General features: G+C 50.9%; 1 protein-coding gene and 3 non-coding genes across 4 annotated transcripts in view; all 4 read right to left on the reverse strand.

The window, feature by feature from the left end:
* Positions 1–18,279, reverse strand: part of LOC135277941 (ephrin type-B receptor 4-like) — a 78,897-nt gene extending 60,618 nt beyond the window's left edge. The window contains exons 1-7 of the mRNA XM_064384110.1: positions 17,820–18,279; positions 15,450–15,605; positions 14,939–15,190; positions 13,796–13,920; positions 12,638–12,803; positions 1,823–1,888; positions 539–598 (exon numbers count right to left, since the gene is read on the reverse strand). Of these exons, the coding sequence (XP_064240180.1) occupies positions 539–598; positions 1,823–1,888; positions 12,638–12,803; positions 13,796–13,920; positions 14,939–15,190; positions 15,450–15,605; positions 17,820–18,279 (1,285 nt within the window). The remainder of the gene's footprint in view (positions 1–538; positions 599–1,822; positions 1,889–12,637; positions 12,804–13,795; positions 13,921–14,938; positions 15,191–15,449; positions 15,606–17,819) is intronic.
* LOC135278125 (U6 spliceosomal RNA) lies at positions 5,279–5,385 on the reverse strand. Its single transcript, XR_010345683.1, has one exon. It is a non-coding gene; the product is annotated as a U6 spliceosomal RNA (small nuclear RNA).
* Positions 6,788–6,894, reverse strand: LOC135278112 (U6 spliceosomal RNA). The gene has a single exon (XR_010345671.1). It is a non-coding gene; the product is annotated as a U6 spliceosomal RNA (small nuclear RNA).
* LOC135278122 (U6 spliceosomal RNA) lies at positions 9,835–9,941 on the reverse strand. Its single transcript, XR_010345680.1, has one exon. It is a non-coding gene; the product is annotated as a U6 spliceosomal RNA (small nuclear RNA).
* Positions 18,280–19,431: the final 1,152 nt, after the last annotated feature.

Genomic DNA, 19,431 nt, shown 5'->3' on the forward strand with positions numbered 1-19,431 from the left:
CCAAGGGTCAGTGTGTGTGGATGAGTCTGCATTTTCAGACTAATCTAATGACAGTGAAGAGATGGGCTTGTGTTTGTCCCATGGAGAGGTAAGTGTGCTGGGCAGGGGAGAGGCAGGGAGCTGGCAGGGACTGTGCTCATGGGAGATGGTGGCTCAGCATTGGACCAGGTCCCCGTGCTGGGGCAGAGAGCCTGAAGCCTGTGAGTTGTCCCACAGAAAAGGGGTCAGGAAGGACCCTTGGTTCTGGCTTGGGGTTGGGAGGTGGTGGGGGTGGTGTCTTTCCCAGAGCAGGGGCAGGACCCAGGCCTCTCTCATCAGCTTCGGGCTGGGGCGCTCCCTGCCTGGAGCCTTGGGCCCCTGGTCTGACCCCTTCTCTTGCCTCTCCTCAGAGCTTGTTTGGTTCCTGCGGCTCCCGTCACCCCGGGTGCTGACCTAGGTTGGTTTTCACTGTTTCAGGCCCTCACTCAGGAATGGACCCTCAACTGCCGGCATTCCCAGCACCTCCCTCCAAAGGTACCTCCTCCAGGCAGGCTCTCACCTGGAGGGCGGACCCACAGGACCCCCGGCTTCCCTCCCATCTGATTGCTGCAGAGATGCCCTGTGGAGAGTGGTAGCCCAGGGCACAAGGAGCGTGCCAGTCATGGTGTGAGCTGGCCTCTCTGCCCTGGAGGACCAGAGCATGGCAGAACTAGTGGACGTTGCCCAGGCCTCCCATGCCCACTGCTGGCACCACCTGTGCCTGGGCAGGCGGGCCCCTCACAGGCCTCATCCCAAATCTCCGCAGGTGCTTTTCTACACTCAGTGGTGACCTTTTGTCTTTGGTAAACAATGTTTTGGAAACTGGAGCCTCTCTTGGGTGACAACTGGTGAAACAGGAGACAGCCTGTGTCTGAGAGGCTCTGCTGGATGGGCAGGAGGGAGCGCACATGGGCCTTGCTGCTCCCTGCCCAGCTGCGGGATTGGTGGGTGTGCCCTGGCTGAGGTGTGGTGGCTCTTCCTGTTCTCTGCTGGACAGTCAGCCACCATGTGCTCATGATGTGTCCTTCAGGCCACGCCTACCAAAAATGAGGCATCTCTATTCTGTGGGTAGCAAGCTTGCCATCCACAGAACCCCTTCAGCTTGGGCCTTTGCTCAGCCCCAGTGTGTATGATTCACCTTCTGGGCCAGCAGCAGAGCCTGGTGTGCACTGCGGTGCCTGTCCATCTTGTGGGAGCTGCAGGCCCCTGCCCCGTGGTCTATGTCGGGGACCCTCTCCGCACCCCATTCTGTCTGTGGCCCTTCCCAGCTCTCTCCTCTGTGCGTGTGACAAGCAGACATGTAGAACAACCTTCCTTCAGCTTCTGCAGACCCCCTGATGAAGTGTGAGGGGGCGAAGATGGGTCCACCTCCTTCTGCCCCTGGGGGCTGCAGTGCATGCTCTGTGCAGGCTTGGGGCTGGGGGGAGGCTGATTGTGCCCCGTGGTGGAAGTCGGGCTGTGTCCTTGTGCTTCTCTTCCTGACAGATACTTGTAATGAGTCAGTTGTTTGGCAGTGGCTGGGCTTGGCCTGACTGGGGTGTCTGCCCTCCAGCACTGTGGGAGCACTCCCTGGAGGTCAAGCACGGCTGTGTCCTAGGGGACACGGCAGCCTCCCATACATCACTCGGTCACTTGAGGTGGGACCTTATTCATCTGTAAAGTGGAGAAGTTAAAAAATTATGTGTGTGGGGGGTTTTGATCTATGTTCCTCAGATCTCCAAGAATAAGGGTACTTTTAGGGATTTTGCAGGAGTTCAAATACAATTGCCTGAATATTTTTCTATTTTGAGGTCAGTGTCCTTACTAAAGAACACTGTGCACGTGTACTGATGTCTTCCCCCATCAGAGGCCGCCAGCGAGCTACGGAACACTGGGTTAGAACAGGGGCAGTCATGGAAATAGAACCTTCACATAATCCCCTGCCTGTGTGTGAACATCGTGCTCTCATGTTACCGATTAGAAGGCTGTCTTCATTTCAGCTTTTATAACAAAAATATCATAGACTGGGGCTCTGGACAAACATTCATTTCTCACAGTTCTGGAACTGAGAAGTCCAAGATGGCATCACTGGCAGGTTTGGGCTCTGATGAGGCCTCTCCTCCTGGTTTTCAGATGGCTGGCTCCGGCCCTCCCAGGGCACAGAAAGAGAAAGGAAGCAGCGCTCTCATGTCCCTTCCAAGGATGCTCAGCCCATCAGGAGGGCTCTACCTCCATGTCCTGATTACCTCCTACAGGCCCCATTCTCACACGGCATCACATCAAGATGAGGCCTTAGACACATGATTCTGGGGGCACAAGCATTCAGTTCACAGCAGAGGTTGTGCTTAGCTTAGAATTTTTCTGATTTTTGCCTCTGGGCCTGGGCATGGCTATTGCACATGTGTACCCTGTGTGTTTACACACCAGATATGATTCTGGCATTGCATCTGCGGTGCAAGGCCCCTCCATACACCATCCCAAACATTGACTCAGGGTCCATAGAGGGCGACTGCGCCTCCTCAGATGCATAGCACCAGCCTGTCCAGACCTTTCTCAGAGCCAGTCTCTCATGGCAGCCTTTCAGTGGTCTTCTGCAGTCCAGGACCCCAGGGTTTCTAGAGGGATGCTTGTTTTTATTGTTTTTCCCATGCCTTGGTGAGTGATCAGGCTGAGTTGGGCATTCGGAGAAGGTGGGAAAAAAACATGTGAAATGCATGGGTCATGCGTGGGAAGGGCTGGATAAACAGTGCCTTGAAGGAGCTCATTAAAATGTCTCCTGCTTCCTTGGAACATGCCCTCTCCTTTCATTTGTTCCTTGAGAACATATTCTTAGGCTGAGAGTTTTCTGATAGAGATTGAAGTGGCCTGCAGTGGCTGGTCTCAGTGCAGAGGTGGCATTGCAAAACTCAGTTCTGGTTTCTTTCAGTAGATGTTGTCTCAAAAAGTTATTGATAAACATGCCCAGCTTTTGCTTTAAGAACTGAGACTACACTCAGAACTCCTACGGTTCACAGCAATGCCAGTGAACCTTAGAGTTCAACTTAAGCATGAAACTAGAGGCTTCATTTTTTACGGGTTTTCCCTTCTTTCCTTCAGAAAAAAAGGCTGAGGTTGTACAAAGAGAACATTCCCAAGAGAGAAAATCGACCAGCGTGGGGTGCTTATGTTAGGGGTCAGCGTTCTGGGATTTGGCTTCCTGAATGCTTCTCAACTGTAGAGAAGTCAGTGTTGGGGTCTGGGGAGTGGGGGCCAAGACCTTTCTAACCCAAAAGCCTGTGTTGTCACCCATTTGCACACTAGGATGGGGAGGGCTACGTGTTGGCCACAGTTTGAGAAACTAGTTTGGGGGCTTCCGGGCTGGATTCTGGAAGCATCTGAAGACGGGATGCTGGGGAAGCATCTGAAGATGGGATGCTGGGGCAGTGTATTCCAGCCCTTCTCTCCACTCAAGGACTTTGCTCTTAACTGTCTGTGCTGTCCTGTCTCCTCCCTGTCCTGGACGTCCCTGGAGGATGCAAGCACTCTTTGACTCTATGACCACTTTGTAAACAAACCCCAGACAGCTCCTTGACTTCCTGTCTACCCCAGCTCAGCCCCATTCTCTATTCTCCTTTGCAGCTGATCAACCATCCTGAGAGGCTGCGCATGCTTTCTGTCTTCCCTCCTCTCCTGGTCCCCCGCCCTTTGTGTAGGCTCCTCCTGGCTTGTGTGTCCTCTTCAGTCCTTGCTCCTTGCACCTGATGGGTAACCCTCATGTCTCCTGGCTGGGTGGGAGCACACCAAGCTGCTTCCACTGCCTGCCTGAAGCTGGTGACAGATCACTCCCAAGCTCTGAATGATTCCATCTGTCTCAACCCACCCAGCAGATGCTCACTCTGGCTCCCCCTGACTTCAGTTTCCTTCCTGCATGGCTCCTCATGTAAGGAAGCATCTACTCTCTTGTCTGCTTATGGTCTGTCTTCTGCCCCAGTCAGTTATGAAGTTGTCACCTCTCAACTCCACACCTCCTTTTCTGTGCACAGCTTCGCAGGGCTGGGACCTGCAGCCCATGTTCCTGTTTTGACAGCTGGTGCCTTTCTGCAGCCCTGCCACAAGGGAACTAGAGAGAGCCCCTCGGAGAGGTTGCAGGAATGGCCTGGCTCTGCCCTTGCAGGTGGCCACACTGCAGAGACGCTGACTCCCGCCCTCCAGCAGCAGATCCCAGCCTGCATTTTCTTTTTTTTATTATTTTTGAGACAGAGTTTTGTTCTTGTCACCGAGGCTGCAGTACGGTGGCAGGATCCTGGCTCACTGCAACCTCTGCTTCCCAGTTACAACTGATTCTCTTCCCTCAGCCTCCTGAGTAGCTGAGATTACAGGTCCTCACCACCACGCTCAACTAAGTTTTTGTATTTTTAGAAGAGCCCGGATTTCATCATGTTGGCAGGCTGCTTTCGAACTGCTGACCTCAAGTGACCAACCCACCTCAGTCTCCCTAAGTGCAGAGATTACAGGCGTGAGACGCCAAATCTGGCCTTAGCTTTATTTGCTTATTAATGTATTTAATTTTTTTTAAAGACGAGGTTTCACCATGTAGGTCACGCTGGTCTTGAACTCACAACCTCAGGTGATTCGCCCGCCTTGGTTGCCAAAGCGCTTGGATTACGGGCATGAGCCACCATGCCCAGCCAACTTTATTTTTAAGAATCAGAGAGATTGGGCCAGGCGCTGTGGCTCATGCCAGTAATCCTAGCAGTTTAGGAGTCCAAAGTGGGTGGATCATCTCAGGTCTGGAGTTCAAGATCAGCCTGGCCCTCATGGTGAAACCCCATCTTAGAAAAAAAGAAAATCTTCTGGGCGCGGTTGCTCAGGCCTGTAATTCCACGTACTCAGGAGGCTGAGGCAGGGGAATTCCTTGAACCCAGGAGGTGGAGGTTGTGGTGAGCCGAGATCCCGCCATTGCACTCCAGCCTGGGTAACAAGAGTGAAGCTACTTCTCAAAAAAAAAAAAAAAATCAGAGAGATCAGTGTCTACAATTGTAAAAACGAGGTGCTGGATAAATCCCCCCTGACCTGCCTTTTTATGAGATACAGTTTCCCACCTGTCACCCAGGCTGGAGTGCAATGGTGCAATCGTGGCTCATTGCAACCTCTGCCTCCTTGTTTCAAGCGATTCTCCTGCCTCAGCCTCCCAGGTAGCTGGGTTTACAGGTGTCCACCACCGTGCCCAGCTAATTTTCGTTTTTTTTTTTTTTTTGAACTTTAAATTTAAATTTATTTTTATTTGATTTTTAAAAACAAAAAATATATGGAATGCCTCATGAATTTGCATGTCATCCTTGCACAAGGGCCATGCTAATCTGCTCTGTATCATTCCAAACTTAGTGTATGTGCTGCCAAAGTCAGCACATGCCCAGGTAATTTATTAATTTATTTTATTTTATTTTACAGAGAATGGGTTTCACTATGTTGGTCAGGCTAGTCTCGAACCTCTGGCCTCATGATCCGCCCTCCTCAGCCTTCCAAAGTGCTGTGATTACAGGCTTGGGCCACCATTTCCAACTTAATTTTTGTGTTTCTTTCTTTTTTTTTTTTAAAGATGAGGTTTCGCCGGTTGCAGTGGCTCATGCCTGTAATCCCAGCATTTTGGGAGGCCGAGGCGGGTGGATCATGAGTTCAAGAGATCGAGACCATCCTGATCAACATGGTGAAACCCTGTCTCTACTAAAAATACAAAAAATTAGCTGGGCATGGTGGCGCATGCCTGTAATCCCAGCTACTCAGGAGGCTGAGGCAGGAGAATTGCCTGAACCCAGGAGGCAGAGGTTGCGGTGAGCCGAGATCGGGCCATTGCATTCCAGTCTGGGTAACAAGAGTGAAAGTCTGTCTCAAAATAAACAAACAAACAAACAAACAAACAAACAAATAAATAAATAAGAGGTTTTACCATGTTGGTAAGGCTGGTCTTGAACTCCCGACCTCACGTGATCCGCCTGCCTTGGCCTCCAAACAGCTTGGATTACAGGCGTGAGTCACTAAGCCTGGCCAATTTTTGTATTTTTATTAGAGACCAGGTTTCACCACGTTGACCGGCTGGTCTTGAACTCCTGACTTCAGGTGATCCACCCGCCTGTGCCTCACAAACTGCTGGGATTATAGGCAAGAGCTTCCATGCCCAGCCCTGTAAATCTTTTAATCTAAAAGCCTTCTGAAAAATTAAGATTATGGCCAGGCCCAGTGGGTTACACCTGTAATGCCAACACTTTGGGAGGCAGAGACGGGTGGATCACGAGGTCAGCAGTTCAAGGCCAGCCTAACAAACATGGTGAAGGCCTGTCTCTACTAAAATACAAAAATTAGCCAGATATGGTGGTGTGCATCCGTAATCCCAGCTACTCAGGAGGGTGAGGCAGGAGGACCACTTGAACCCGGACGGCGAAAGTTGCAGTGAGCCGAGATCGCGCCACTGCACTCCAGCCTGGGTAACAAGAGTGAAACTTCTTCTTAAAAAAAAAAAAAAAAAAATCAGAGAGATCAGTGTCCACAATTGTAAAAACGAGGTGCTGGATAAATCCCCCCTGACCCGCCTTTTTATGAGATACAGTTTCCCACCTGTCACCCAGGCTGGAGTGCAATGGTGCAATCGTGGCTCATTGCAACCTCTGCCTCCTTGGTTCAAGTGATTCTCCTGCCTCAGCCTCCCAAGTAGCTGGGTTTACAGGTGTCCACCACCGTGCCCAACTGATTTTCTTTTTTTTTTTTAAACTTTAAATTCAAATTTCTGTTTATTTGATTTTTAAAAACAAACAAAAAAAATATGGAACGCTTCATGAATTTGCATGTCATCCTTGCGCAGGGGCCATGCTAATCTTCTCCGTATCTTTCCAATCTTAGTGTATGTGCTGCCGAAGCAAGCACATGCCCAGGTAATTTTTATTTTATTTTATTTTATTTTATTTTATTTACAAAGAATGAGTTTCACTATGTTGGTCAGGCTAGTCTTGAACCTCTGGCCTCATGATCCACCCATCTCAGCCTTCCAAAGTGCCAGGATTACAGGTGGGGGCCACCGTGTCCAACTTAATTTTTGTTGTTGTTGTTGTTGTTGTTGTTTTAAAGACAAGGTTTCACCATGTTGGTCAGGCTGGTCTTGAACTCCCGACCTAAGGTGATCCACCTGCCTTGAACTCCAAAGAGCTTGGATTACAGGCCTGAGTCACTAGGCCTGGCCAATTTTTGTATTTTTATTAGAGACCAGGTTTCACCATGTTGGCCGGCTGGTCTTGAACTCCTGACCTCAGGTGATCCACCTGCCTGTGCCTCACAAAGTGCTGGGATTATAGGCAAGAGCCTCCATGCCCAGCCCTGTAAATCTTTTAATCTAAAAACTTTCTCAAAAATTAAGATTATGGCCCAGCACAGTGGGTCACACCTGTAATCCCAACACTTTGGGAGGCAGACACAGGTGGATCACGAGGTCAGCAGTTCAAAGCCAGCCTGACCAACATGGTGAAAGCCTGTCTCTACTAAAATACAAAAATTAGCCGGATATGGTGGTGTGCATCTGTAATCCCAGCTACTCGGGAGGGTGAGGAAGGAGGATCACTTGAACCCAGATGGCGAAGGCTGCAGTGAGCCGAGATCGTGCCACTGCACTCCAGCCTGGGTGACAGAGCAAGAGTCTGTCTCAAGAAAAAGAAGCTTATATTTGTTTATTTTTTTTTACAGAAATGATCTTTCTCTGTCCGTCAGGCTGGAGTGCAGTGGTTCAATCGTAGCTTACTGCAGCCTCCCACTTCTAGGCCTTAAGCAATCCTCCCACCTCAGCTTCCTGAGTAGCTAGGACTACAGGTGCACAGCATGACGCCCAGCTAAATTTTTGTTGAGATGGGATCTTGTTCTGTCACCCTGGCTGGTTTCAAACTCCTAGCCTCAAATGATCTTCCTTTCTCAGTCTCCCAAAATGCTGCAATTTCAGGGGTGAGCCACTGTGCCCAGTCTAAACATTATTATTTAATTATTTCTTTTTTTATGTATTTTTGAGACAGAGTTTTGTTCTTGTTGCATAGGCTGCAGTATGGTTTCAGGATCTTGGCTCACTGCAACCTCTGCCTCCCAGTTTAAAGTGATTCTCTTCCCTCAGCCTCCTGAGTAGCTGAGATTACAGGTCCTCACCACCATGCTCAACTAATTTTTGGTATTTTTAGAAGAGATAGGGATTCATCATGTTGGCCAGGCTGCTTTCGAACTGCTGACCTCAGGTGTTACACCCACCTCAGTCTCCCAAAGTGCATATATTATGGGCGTGAGCCCTCACACCCAGCCTTAACTTTATTTTTTAATTAATTTATTTTTTTAAAGACTGGGTTTCACCGTGTTGGTCAGGCTGGTCTTGAACCCACAACCTCAGGTGATCCGCCCCCTTTGGTCTCCAAAGTGCTTGGATTACGGGCATGAGCCACCATGCCTGGCCAACTTTATTTTTAAAAATCAGAGAGATTGGGCTGGGCACTGTGGCTCACGCCAGTAATCGTAGCACTTTGGGAGGCTGAAGTGGGTGGATCACCTGAGATCACTAGTTAAAGATCAGCCTGGCCGTCATGGTGAAACCACAACTTATTAAAAAAAAAAAAATCTGCCAGGCGCGGTGGCTCACGCCTGTAATACCAGCAGTTTGGGAGGGTGAGGCGGGTGGATCACGAGGTCAAGAGATCGAGACCATCCTGGTCAACATGGTGAAAGCCCGTCTCTACTAAAAATACAAAAAATTAGTTGGGCATGGTGGCGCGTACCTGTAATCCCAGGTACTCCAGAGGCTGAGGCAGGAGAATTGCCTGAACCCAGAAGGCAGAGGTTGCGGTGAGCCGAGATTGTGCCATTGCACTCCAGCCTGGGTTACAAGAGCGAAACTCCGTTTCAAAAAAAAAAAAAAAATCTTCCGGGTGCGGTGGCTGATGCCTGTAATTCTGACTACACTGCAGGCTGAGGTAAGAGAATTGCTTGAACCCAGGAGGCGGAGGTTGTGGTGAGCCGAGATCGCGCCATTGCACTCCAACCTGCGTTACAATAGCGAAACTCTGTTTCAAAAAAAAAAAAAAAAAAAATCTTCGGGCGCGGTGGCTCACGCCTGTGATCCCAGCACTTTTGCAGGCTAAGGCGGGTGGATCACGAGGTCAAGAGATCGAGGACATCCTGGTCAAAATGGTGAAACCCTGTCTCTACTAAAAATAGAAAAAAGTAGCTGGGCATCTTGGCGCGTGCCTGTAATCCCAGGAACTCAGGAGGCTGAGGCAGGAGAATTGCCTGAACCCGTGAGGCGGAGGTTGCGGTGAGCCGAGATCTTGCCATTGCACTCCAGCCTGGATAACAAGAGCGAAATTCCGTCTCAAAAAAAAAAAAAAAAAATCCTCCGGGCACGGTGGCTCACGCCTGTAATCCCAGCTCCTCAGGAGGCTGAGGCAGAATTGCCTGAACCCGGGAGGCGGAGGTTGTGGTGAGCCGAGATTGCACCATTGCACTCCAGCCTGGGTAACAAGAGCAAAACTCCTTCTAAAAAAAAAAAAAAAAAAAAAAAAAATCAGAGAGTTCAGTGTCCACACTTATAAAAATGAGGTGCTAGATAAATCCCCCCTTATCCACCTGTTTATGAGATAGAGTTTCCCTCTTGTCACCCAGCTGGAGTGCAATGGTGCGATCTTGGTTCATTGCAACCTCTGCCTCCTTGGTTCAGGCGATTCTCCTGCCTCAGCCTCCCAGGTAGCTGGGTTTACAGGTGTCCATCACCGTGCCCAGCTAATTTTCTTTTTTTTTTAACTTTAAATTTAAATTTATTTTTATTTGATTTTTAAAAACAAAAAAAAATATATGAAATGCCTCATGAATTTGCATGTCATCCTTGCACAGGGGCCATGCTAATCATCTCTGTATCATTCCACGCTTAGTGTATGTGCTGCCGAAGCGAGCACGTGCCCAGGTAATTTATTAATTTATTTTATTTTATTTTATTTTACAGAGAATGGGTTTCACTATGTTGGTCAGGCTAGTCTTGAACCTCTGGCCTCATGATCCGCCCTCCTCAGCCTTCCAAAGTGCTGTCATTACAGGCTTGGGCCACCGTTTCCAACTTAATTTTTGTGTTTCTTTTTTGTTGTTTAAAGATGAGGTTTCGCCGGTCGCGGTGGCTCATGCCTGTAATCCCAGCATTTTGGGAGGCCGAGGAGGGTGGATCATGAGTTCAAGAGATCGAAACGATCCTGGTCAACATGGTGAAAGCCCGTCACTACTAAAAATACAAAAAAATAGCTCGGCATGATGGCGCGTGCTGATAATCCCAGCTACTCAGGAGGCTGAGGCAGAATTGCCTGAACCCGGGAGGCGGAGTTTGCAGTGAGCCGAGATCGCGCCATTGCACTCCAGCCTGGGTAACAAGAGCGAAACTCCATCTCAAAAAAAAAAAAAAAAAAAAAATTAGCTGGCCATGGTGGTGCATGCCTGTGGTTCCAGCTACTCAGGCAGCCAAGGCAGGAGAATCCGTTGAACCTGGGAGGCGAGGGTTGCAATGAGCTGAGATCACACCACTGCACTCCAGCCTGGGAGACAGAGTAAGACTCTGTCTCAAAGAAAAAAAAAAAAAAGGCCGGGCGTGGTGGCTCACGCCTGTAATCCCAGCACTTTGGGAGGCCGAGACGGGTGGATCACGAGGTCAAGAGATCGAGACCATCCTGGTCAACGTGGTGAAACCACGTCTCTACTGAAAATACAAAAAATTAGCTGGGCATGGTGGCGCGTGCCTGTAATCCCAGCTACTCAGGAGGCTGAGGCAGGAGAATTGCCTGAACCCGGGAGGCGGAGGTTGCGGTGAGCCGAGATCGCGCCATTGCACTCCAGCCTGGGTAACAAGAGCTAAACTCCGTCTCAAAAAAATAATTAGCTGGCCATAGTGGTGCATGCCTGTGGTTCCAGCTACTCAGGAGGCCAAGGCAGGAGAATCCCTTGAACCTGGGAGGCGGGGGTTGTAATGAGCTGAGATCGCACCACTGCACTCCAGCCTGGGAGACAGAGTAAGACTCTGTCTCAAAAAAAAAAAAAAAAAAAAGGCCGGGCGTGGTGGCTCACGCCTGTATTCCCAGCACTTTGGGAGGCCGAGGCAGGTGGATCATGAGGTCAAGAGGTCGAGACCATCCTGGTCAACATGGTGAAACCCCATCTCTACTAAAAATACAAAAAATTAGCTGGACACGGTGGCGCGTGCTTGTAATCCCAGCTACACAGGAGGCTGAGGCAGGAGAATTGCCTGACCTCAGGAGGCGGAGGTTGCGGTGAGCCGAAATCGCGCCATTGCACTCCAGCCTGGGTAACAAGAGTGAAACTCTGTCTCAAAAAAAAATAAAAATAAAAATAAAATAAAAATAGGCCGGGTGTGGTGGCTCACGCCTGTAATCCCAGTACTTTGGGAGGTCAAGGTGGGTGGATCACGTGAGGTCAGGCATTTAAGACCAGCCTGTCCATCATGGTGTAACCCCATCTTAAAAAAAAAAAAAAAAAAAAGTTAAAAAAAAAAAGCAGCAAGCCACTGGCCCAGCATATTAAAAATAATCTGTTACCTCGAATCCTCAAAGTCCTGCATGAAGGTTCATTATATTCTCATTTTACTGAATGAGGAAATGGGGGCTCAGGGGTCAGGTTGTTGCTAAACGTTGAGCCTGCAGTGAGCTGTTTTGTTTTGTTTTTTGAGAAGGAGCCTCGCTCTGTCACCCAGGCTGGAGTGCAGTGACACAATCTCAGCTCACTGCACCCTCCCCCTCTGAGGTTCAACCAATTCTCCTGCCTCAGCCTCCTGAGTAGCTGGGATTACAGGCATGCACCACCACGCACAGCTAACTTTTGTATTTTTAGTAGAGATGGGATTTCACCATGTTGGCCAGGGTGATCTTGAACTCTTTTATTTATTTATTATTTATTTATTTATAATAGACATGGGGTTTCACCTTGTTGGTCAGGGTGGTTTCGAACTCCTGACCTCGGGTGATCCACCCACCTCAGCTTCCCAAACTGCTGGGATTTCAGGCATGAGCTACCATGCCAGGCCAGATCTTGAACTCTTGACCTCAAATGATCTTCCTGTGTTGGCCTCCCAAAGTGCTGGAATTACAGGGTGAGCCACCGCACCCGGCCATGCAGTGAGCTTTGATCATGCCACTACTCCAGCCTGGGGGTACCGAGTGAACCAGGCCGGACTTCACACTCAGCTGCTGGTTTTTGGTTTGACATCCTACGTTCCCTCCTCTTCAGGCTGTGCCGTGTGATTGACAGAAAGGAGGACATGAACATGGTACTCTAGCCGGGCACAGTGGCTCATGCCTGTAATCCCAGCACTTTGGGAGGCCGAGGCGGGCTAATCATGAGGTGAAACCTGGTCTCTACTAAAAATACAAAAAATTAGCTGGGCGCAGTGGCGCACACCTGTAATCCCACCTACTCGGGAGGCTGAGTCATGAGAATCGCTTGAACCCAGGAGGCAGAGGTTGCAGTGAGCCGAGATTGCGCCACTATATCTAGCCCGTGCAAAACTCCATCTCAAAGAAAAAGGCACTTTTGGGTCTTTCCAGCAACTTTGGGGGTATTTCCAACCCCCCACCCTCACCCCCTTCCCCAGGCTTACCATCCAGTTGGGTCTGGCTCTGATGCTCCTGGCCGAAGGGCTCGTAGCTGGCCTCAGAGCGTGCCCGCACCTGCACCAGGTAGCTGGCTCGCTGCTTCAGCCCCCGCAGCTCTGCCCGGTTTTCTGATGTCTTCAGGAACCGTACGCTGCTGGGACCCTCGGTGCCCTGTCCAGGAGAAGGAGGGGACTGGCTGTCACCCGGGGCCCAAGTTCCTGCTGCTCTTCTTGCCTCCTCCCCTCACCCTGCACTCACATCACTAGCCTGCCTGGCAGCTGGTGAGGCCTTTGGGAGAACTTACGTGTGCAAGCCATGTGCTGTGCATTCATAATATCTTTTTTTTTTCAAAGACAAGGTCCCACTCTGTCACTCAGGCTGGAGTGCAGTGACCCAAACACAGCTCACTGCAGCCTCAACCTCCTGGGCTCAAGTGATATTCCCACCTCAGCCTCCCAAGTAACTGGGACCACAGGCACATGCCACTGTGCCTGGCTAATTTTTTTTGGTACAGAGTCTCACTCTGTTGCCCAGGCTGGAGTGCAATGGTGCAATCCTGGCTCACTGAAACCTCTGTCTTTTTTGTTCAAGTGATTCTCCTGCCTCAGCTTCCTAAGTAGCTGGGATTACAGGGACCCACCAGTGTGCCTGGCTAATTTTGGTATTTTTTGCAGAGATGAAGTTTCACCATGTTGGCCAGGCTGGTCTCGAACTCCTGACCCCAGGCATTCTACCTGCCTCAGCCTCCCAAAGTGCTGGGATTACAGGTGTGAGCCACTGTGCCCAGTCTAATTTTTTTTTTTTTTCATTTTAAATTTTTTATAGACATGAGGTTTCACCATGTTACCCAGGCTGGCCTCAAACTCCTAGGCTCAAGCAGTCCGCCTGTCTCGGCCTCCCAAAGTGCTGGGTGTTACAGGCGTGGCCACCACACATGACCTGAGCCACTGTGCTGGCCACGTGTGCCTGGTACTGTTACAGTAACTATTATATAGATGAGGCAGCTGAGGCTCAGAAAGGCCAAAGGGCTTACCCAAGGCAGCCCAGAGAATCCATGGCAGAGCTGGAATTCAAATGCCTGCCAGGTGTCTGCAACACAGATATCCCAGCCAGGAGAGCACAACTCACTGCCCACCCACTCCCGGGGCACCGGTTGGCCTCACCTTCTCATGGTACTTGACCTCGTAATCCAGCGCATCTCCACTGGGTGCCCGGGGAACAGCCCACGCCAAGCTTAAGCTGCTGGGTGAGGACTGCATCACCCGGATGTCGGATACTGCAGGGGGTACTGTGAGAGGCAGAGACACGGAACCCTTATGCATGCACGTCTGTCCTTTATCTTTTTAAATTTTTGTTTTCTTTTTTTTCGAGACAGAGTCTTGCTCTACCACCCAGGCTGGAATGCAGTGGCACAATCTTGGCTCACTGCAACCTCCACCTCCCAGGTTCAAGCAGTTCTTCTGCTTCAGCCTCCCAAGTGGATTACAGGCACCCACCACTACACCTGGCTAATTTTTTTATTTTTAGCAGAGATACGGTTTCACCATGTTGGCTAGGTTGGTCTTGAACTCCTGACCTCAGGTGATCCACCCGCCTTGGCCTCCCAAAGTGCTGGGATTAAAGCGTGAGCCACAACGTCCAGCCCTAAATTTTTTATTTTTAGGAGAGACGGGTTTCACCATGTTGGCCAGGCTGGTCTTGAACTGCTGACCTCCTGATCAGTCTGGCCATGTCCCTTATCTTTTCCAGCACTTTCTCTGCTGGATATGCTTGTCTGTTTACCCCCGGCTGTTTCAAGAATTCCTTCTGATTCTCTCTGCCCCCAGTCCCATTTGCAGAACTCTCCCGCCCACCTTTCCGTCCTCCTTACCCTCTCTTTCTTATTCGTTTATTTTGAGAGAGGGTCTGACTCTGCGCCCAGGCTGGAGTGCAGTGGTGTGATCATAGCTCACTGCAGCCTCCAACTCCCGGGACTCAAGTGATCCTCTCACCTCAGCCTCTTGAGCAGCTGGGACCACAGGTATGGATTGCCTCACCTGGGTGATATTTTTATTTTTTGTAGAGACAAGATTTTCCTATGTTGCCCAGGCTGGTCTTGAACTCCAGGGTTCAAGTGATCCACCTGTCTCAGCCTCCAAAAGTGCTGGGATTACAGGAGTGAGCCACTGTGCCCACCCCTTGCCCCCAAAGCCTTGACCGCTCACACTTCCTGGGAACCCCACTTCATGGCTCCTGCCTCTTCCCTTCAGGCTCTCAGTGACATCCCTCCCACCGGACCACCAGCTGCCCCAGTCCCTAAGTCTCACCCTCTCGGTCCGTGGTGACATTGACAGGCTCAAATGGGATGGGCCCCATGGCTAAGGAGGACATCCCGTTCAACGCAGTGACCTCAAAGGCATAGGTGAAGTCAGGACTCAGGCCTCGAACCATCACCCAGGGCTCCACCAGGTCCCGGGGACCGGGATCGAAGGTCAGGTCTCCCCCACAGGGCGCGCATTCCAGGTGCAGGGAGGAGCCGTTCAGGTGGGAAACCACGCTCCATGGAGTTGAGGGAGGGGCTGCAGGAGACGGCGGGGGGTGGGGGGGGTGGTCAGGCAGAGGCCGACCTACTCCACAGCGGTGGGGAGAGGGCAGTGGAGGGGCCAGCAGCCATGCTGGCCTTTTGCCTTGGAGACAGCGGGCTTCACCTTGGAGCTAGGGAGCAGCATGCCAGAGGCAAAGGGAGGAAGTCCAGGGAGGGTGGGGGCCATGTCGGGGTCCGCCTCAAGGGTCTCTGATCCCTCCCCAATGAACTGCACCTGGGTGCTGGTCACTTACTGGTGCAGGGCACACCCCAGGGGTCTGTGCGTGCCCGGAAGTACCCAATGCGGCACTGGCAGACAGCTGATCCGATAGTGTTAGAATGGCTGTTGGCTGGGCATGGCTGGCAGGACCCTTCTCCAGACAGGGGCTTGAAGGTGCCCTGGGCACAGGCTGAGAGAGTGAGAGAGAAAGAAAGCATTAATCAACGGTATGCACAAAAACATCCATCTGCACGGTGGGCCTGGTGGCACAAGCCTGTAATGCCAGCGCTTTGGGAGGCTGAGGTTGGAGGATCGCTTGAGCCAAGGGGTTCAAGACCAGCCTGGGCAAGGGTCAGGTGCAGTGGCTCACACCTGTAATCTCAGCACTTTGGGAGGCCAAGGTGGGTGGATCACGAGGTCAGGAGATCGAGACCATCCTGGCTAACACAGTGAAACCCCGTCTCTACTAATACAAAAAATTAGCTGGTGTGGTGGTGGGCACTGGTAGTATCAGCTACTTGGGAGGCTGAGACAGGAAAATTGTTTGAACTGGGAAGCGGAATTACAGTGAGCAGAGATGGCGCCACTGCACTTCAGCCTGGGCAACAGAGTGAGATCCCATTTCTTAAAAAAAAAAAAAAAAAGACTAACCTTGGTGACAGAGTGAGACCACAGCTCTTAAAAAAAAAAATATCCAGCTGCTTTTAAGGCTGATGAAGTGCTAAGGTGGGAAAACAGAAGAAAGATCTCAAAACCTCACCTCTTAAGAGGAGAAAGGAGACTCTCTCCCCAGAGAAGCAGTCCTAACCTTTTTTGACCCTGATCTTGGCAGTCTGGTGAAGCCCACAGAAAGACCTCTACTCCAGATTATGACTTCAAATGCACACCACAAAATACATAGCAATACCAGGGAAACCAATTAAGCTGAAATGCAATGACTGAAACATGAAGAAAAAAGTGTGGGCTACAACATTTGTGTTTCTTTATTAAGATGTAGCAGCAGGTCTCCTAACCTCTGTAGTACTGAAGTCATCATGAGCAAAAACAATGTTTTGAGATTCTCGAGCCACTTGGAATGAGCTGTAAATACCTGTGATTTTTTTTTTCCTAAGGAGGAGGCTGAGATGGGCAGATGACTTGAGGTCAGGAGTTCAAGATCTACCTGGCCAACATGGTGAAACCCCATCTCTACTAAAAATACAAAATTAGCTGGGCATGGTAATGCACTCCTGTAATCCCAGCTATTTGGGAGGTTGAGGCAGGGGAATCACTTGAACCTGGGAGGCGGAGGCTGCAGTGAGCTGAGATTGTGCCACTCACTGCACGCTAGCCTGGGCGACAGAGCAAGACTCTGTCTCAAAAAAAATAAAATTATTTTTTTTCTTCCACCAAAGCTCACAGATTCCCTAGAAAACCAGAGGGTAAGAAGCCCTTGTCTAGAGGGAAGGCTACGTGAGTATTCAGTATCAGCAAATTAGAGGAGACTCACAATGAACAAGTGGGGAGAACTTGATGGCTTTGTCTGGACACCAACAAGGTCCCCTCACAGGACAGTCCTGCAGCCCAGGCCAGCCACCCATGGTCGGCAAGCAGGGAAGTTGGCCAGGCTTCCAGAGAAGTCTGGAAATGAGAAAGAGCCCAGAAAACAGATCCACCCTCCAGTAACCTCAGGAGAGGGAAGAGCATTTAAAATGGAAACTTGGCCGGGTGTCGGCTCATGCCTGTAATCCCACTTTGGGAGGCTGAGTCGGGCAGATCCCGAGGTCAGGAGTTCGAGACTACCCTGCTTAACATGGTGAACCCAGTCTCTATTAAAAATACAAAATTAGCTGGGCGTGGTGGTGTGTACCTGTAATCCCAGCTACTCCGGAGGCTGAGGCAGGAGAATCGCTTGAACCTGGTTGCAGTGAGCCAAGATCACTCCACTGTACTCCAGCCTAGGTGACAGAGGGAGGCTCCATCTCAAAAACTAAATAAATAAAATGGAAACTTAAGAAATGGGTCTGGGCCAGGCATGGTGGCTTATGCCTGTAATCTACCACTTTAGGAGGCCGAGGCTGGTGGATCACGAGGTCAGGGGTTTGAGACCAGCCTGGCCAACATGGTGAAACCCTGTCTCTACTAAAAATACAAAATTAGCCGGGCATGGTGTGGGTGCCTGTAATCCCAGCTGCTCGGGAGGCTGAGGCTGGAGAATTGCTTGAACCCGGGAGGCGGAGGGTGCAGTGAGCCTAGACTATGCCATTGAATTTCAGCCTGGGCGGCAGAGCAAGACACGGGCTCCAAAAACAAACAAACAAACAAACAAACAAACGTGGGTCAAAGAGTGGAGTTCATGGCGTTTGTTCAGGACTCTCCTCTGCCCTGGATGAGCAGCATTCTTGTGAGAAGCTCCAGCTCTCACCTCGGCACTTGGTGTTCCCCTCAGCGGCCTCGAACCCTGGAGCACAGCTGCAGCCCGTGACCGGCTGCTCGGCCCACTGGCCATCCTCACGGCAGTAGAGGCTGGGACTGGGGCCAGGGGTGGGGACGGCGTCCACCACGCAGCTCCCGGCCACGGGCACAACCAGCTCCCGAGGCACAGTCTCCGGGAAGCGGGTCAGGTTCACAGTCAGCTGGGCACACTTCTTGTAGAAGAGGTGCAGTGACAGCAGGGCCATGCAGGTGCCCTGGTCCTGGAAGGCCAGGTAGAAGCCAGACTTGCTGAGCCGTCCCAGGCGCAGCATCTTCACATTCACCTTCCCGGTGGCCTCGGCCCCAGGGTGCTTCCGGGTGAGATGCTCGGCGGCCACCGTGTCCACCTGCCAGGGTGGGGGAGACACACCGCTGCTGTCCCACTCCCTGAGGACCCAGCAGACTGTCATGTGCTTCCCAGCTCACCCTCCCTGACCCCCTCCATTCCTGTTCCAGAACCTTCCCCCACCTTCCCCAGGACACACTTTCTGCAGGCCCCCACACTGTCCATTCATCCTTGCAAAGCTCCTGCAATGTGCCCAACCTCCAGCCTGCCCCCTGCCCTTTTCAGTCACTTGTTCTGCAAACATTTACTGACACTGACGCCATGCCAGGCTTTGATCTCAGAGTCAAGGAGACAGAAATAAATGAATCCTAGGGAAGTTATAAAGTATCCTGAGGCCGGACTTGGTGCCTCAGGCCTGTAACCCTAGCACTTTGGGAGGCCGAGGCAGGAGAATCTCTTGAGCCCAGGAGTTCGATACCAGCCTGGGCAACATAGCAAGACCCCATTTTAAAAATATAGATATAAAATAAAAATAAACAGGCAGGGCACGGTGGCTCACACCTGTAATCCCAGCACTTTGGGAGGCCAAGGCGGGTGGATCACATGAGGTCAGGAGTTCAAGACCAATCTGGCCAAGATAGTGAAACCCCACCTCTACTAAAAATACAAAAAAGAATTAGCGGGGCATGGTGGTGTGCACCTGTAATCTCAGTGGGGCTGGGGCAGAGAATTGCTTGAAAGAGGAAGGGAGGTGGAGGTTGCAGTGAGCCAAGATTGAGACACTGCACTCCAGCCTGGGTAACAGAATGAGACTCCATCTCAAAGAAAAAAAAAAAAGGCCCACGCCTGTAATCCCAGCACTTTGGGAGGCCGAGGCAGGTGGATCACGAGGTGAAGAGATCGAGACCATCCTGGTCAACATGGTGAAACCATGTCTCTACTAAAAATACAAAAAATTAGCTGGGCATGGTGGCGCATGCCTGTAATCCCAACTACTCAGGAGGCTGAGGCAGGAGAATTGCCTGATCCCAGAAGGTGGAGGTTGTGGTGAGCTGAGATCACGTCATTGCACTCCAGCCTGGGTAACAAGAGCGAAACTCCGTCTCAAAAAAAAAAAAAAATTAGCTGGCCGTGGTGGTGCATGCCTGTGGTTCCAGCTACTCAGGAGGCCAAGGCAGGAGAATCGCTTGAACCTGGGAGGCGGGGGTTGCAATGAGCTGAGATCGCACCACTCTACTCCAACCTGGGATACAGAGTAAGACTCTGTCTCAAAAAA

This window comes from Aotus nancymaae, unplaced genomic scaffold, assembly GCF_030222135.1.
Source record: "Aotus nancymaae isolate 86718 unplaced genomic scaffold, 86718_ANA_hifiasm-v0.15.2.pri h1tg000036l, whole genome shotgun sequence".
NCBI classification, from domain to species: Eukaryota; Metazoa; Chordata; class Mammalia; order Primates; family Aotidae; genus Aotus; species Aotus nancymaae.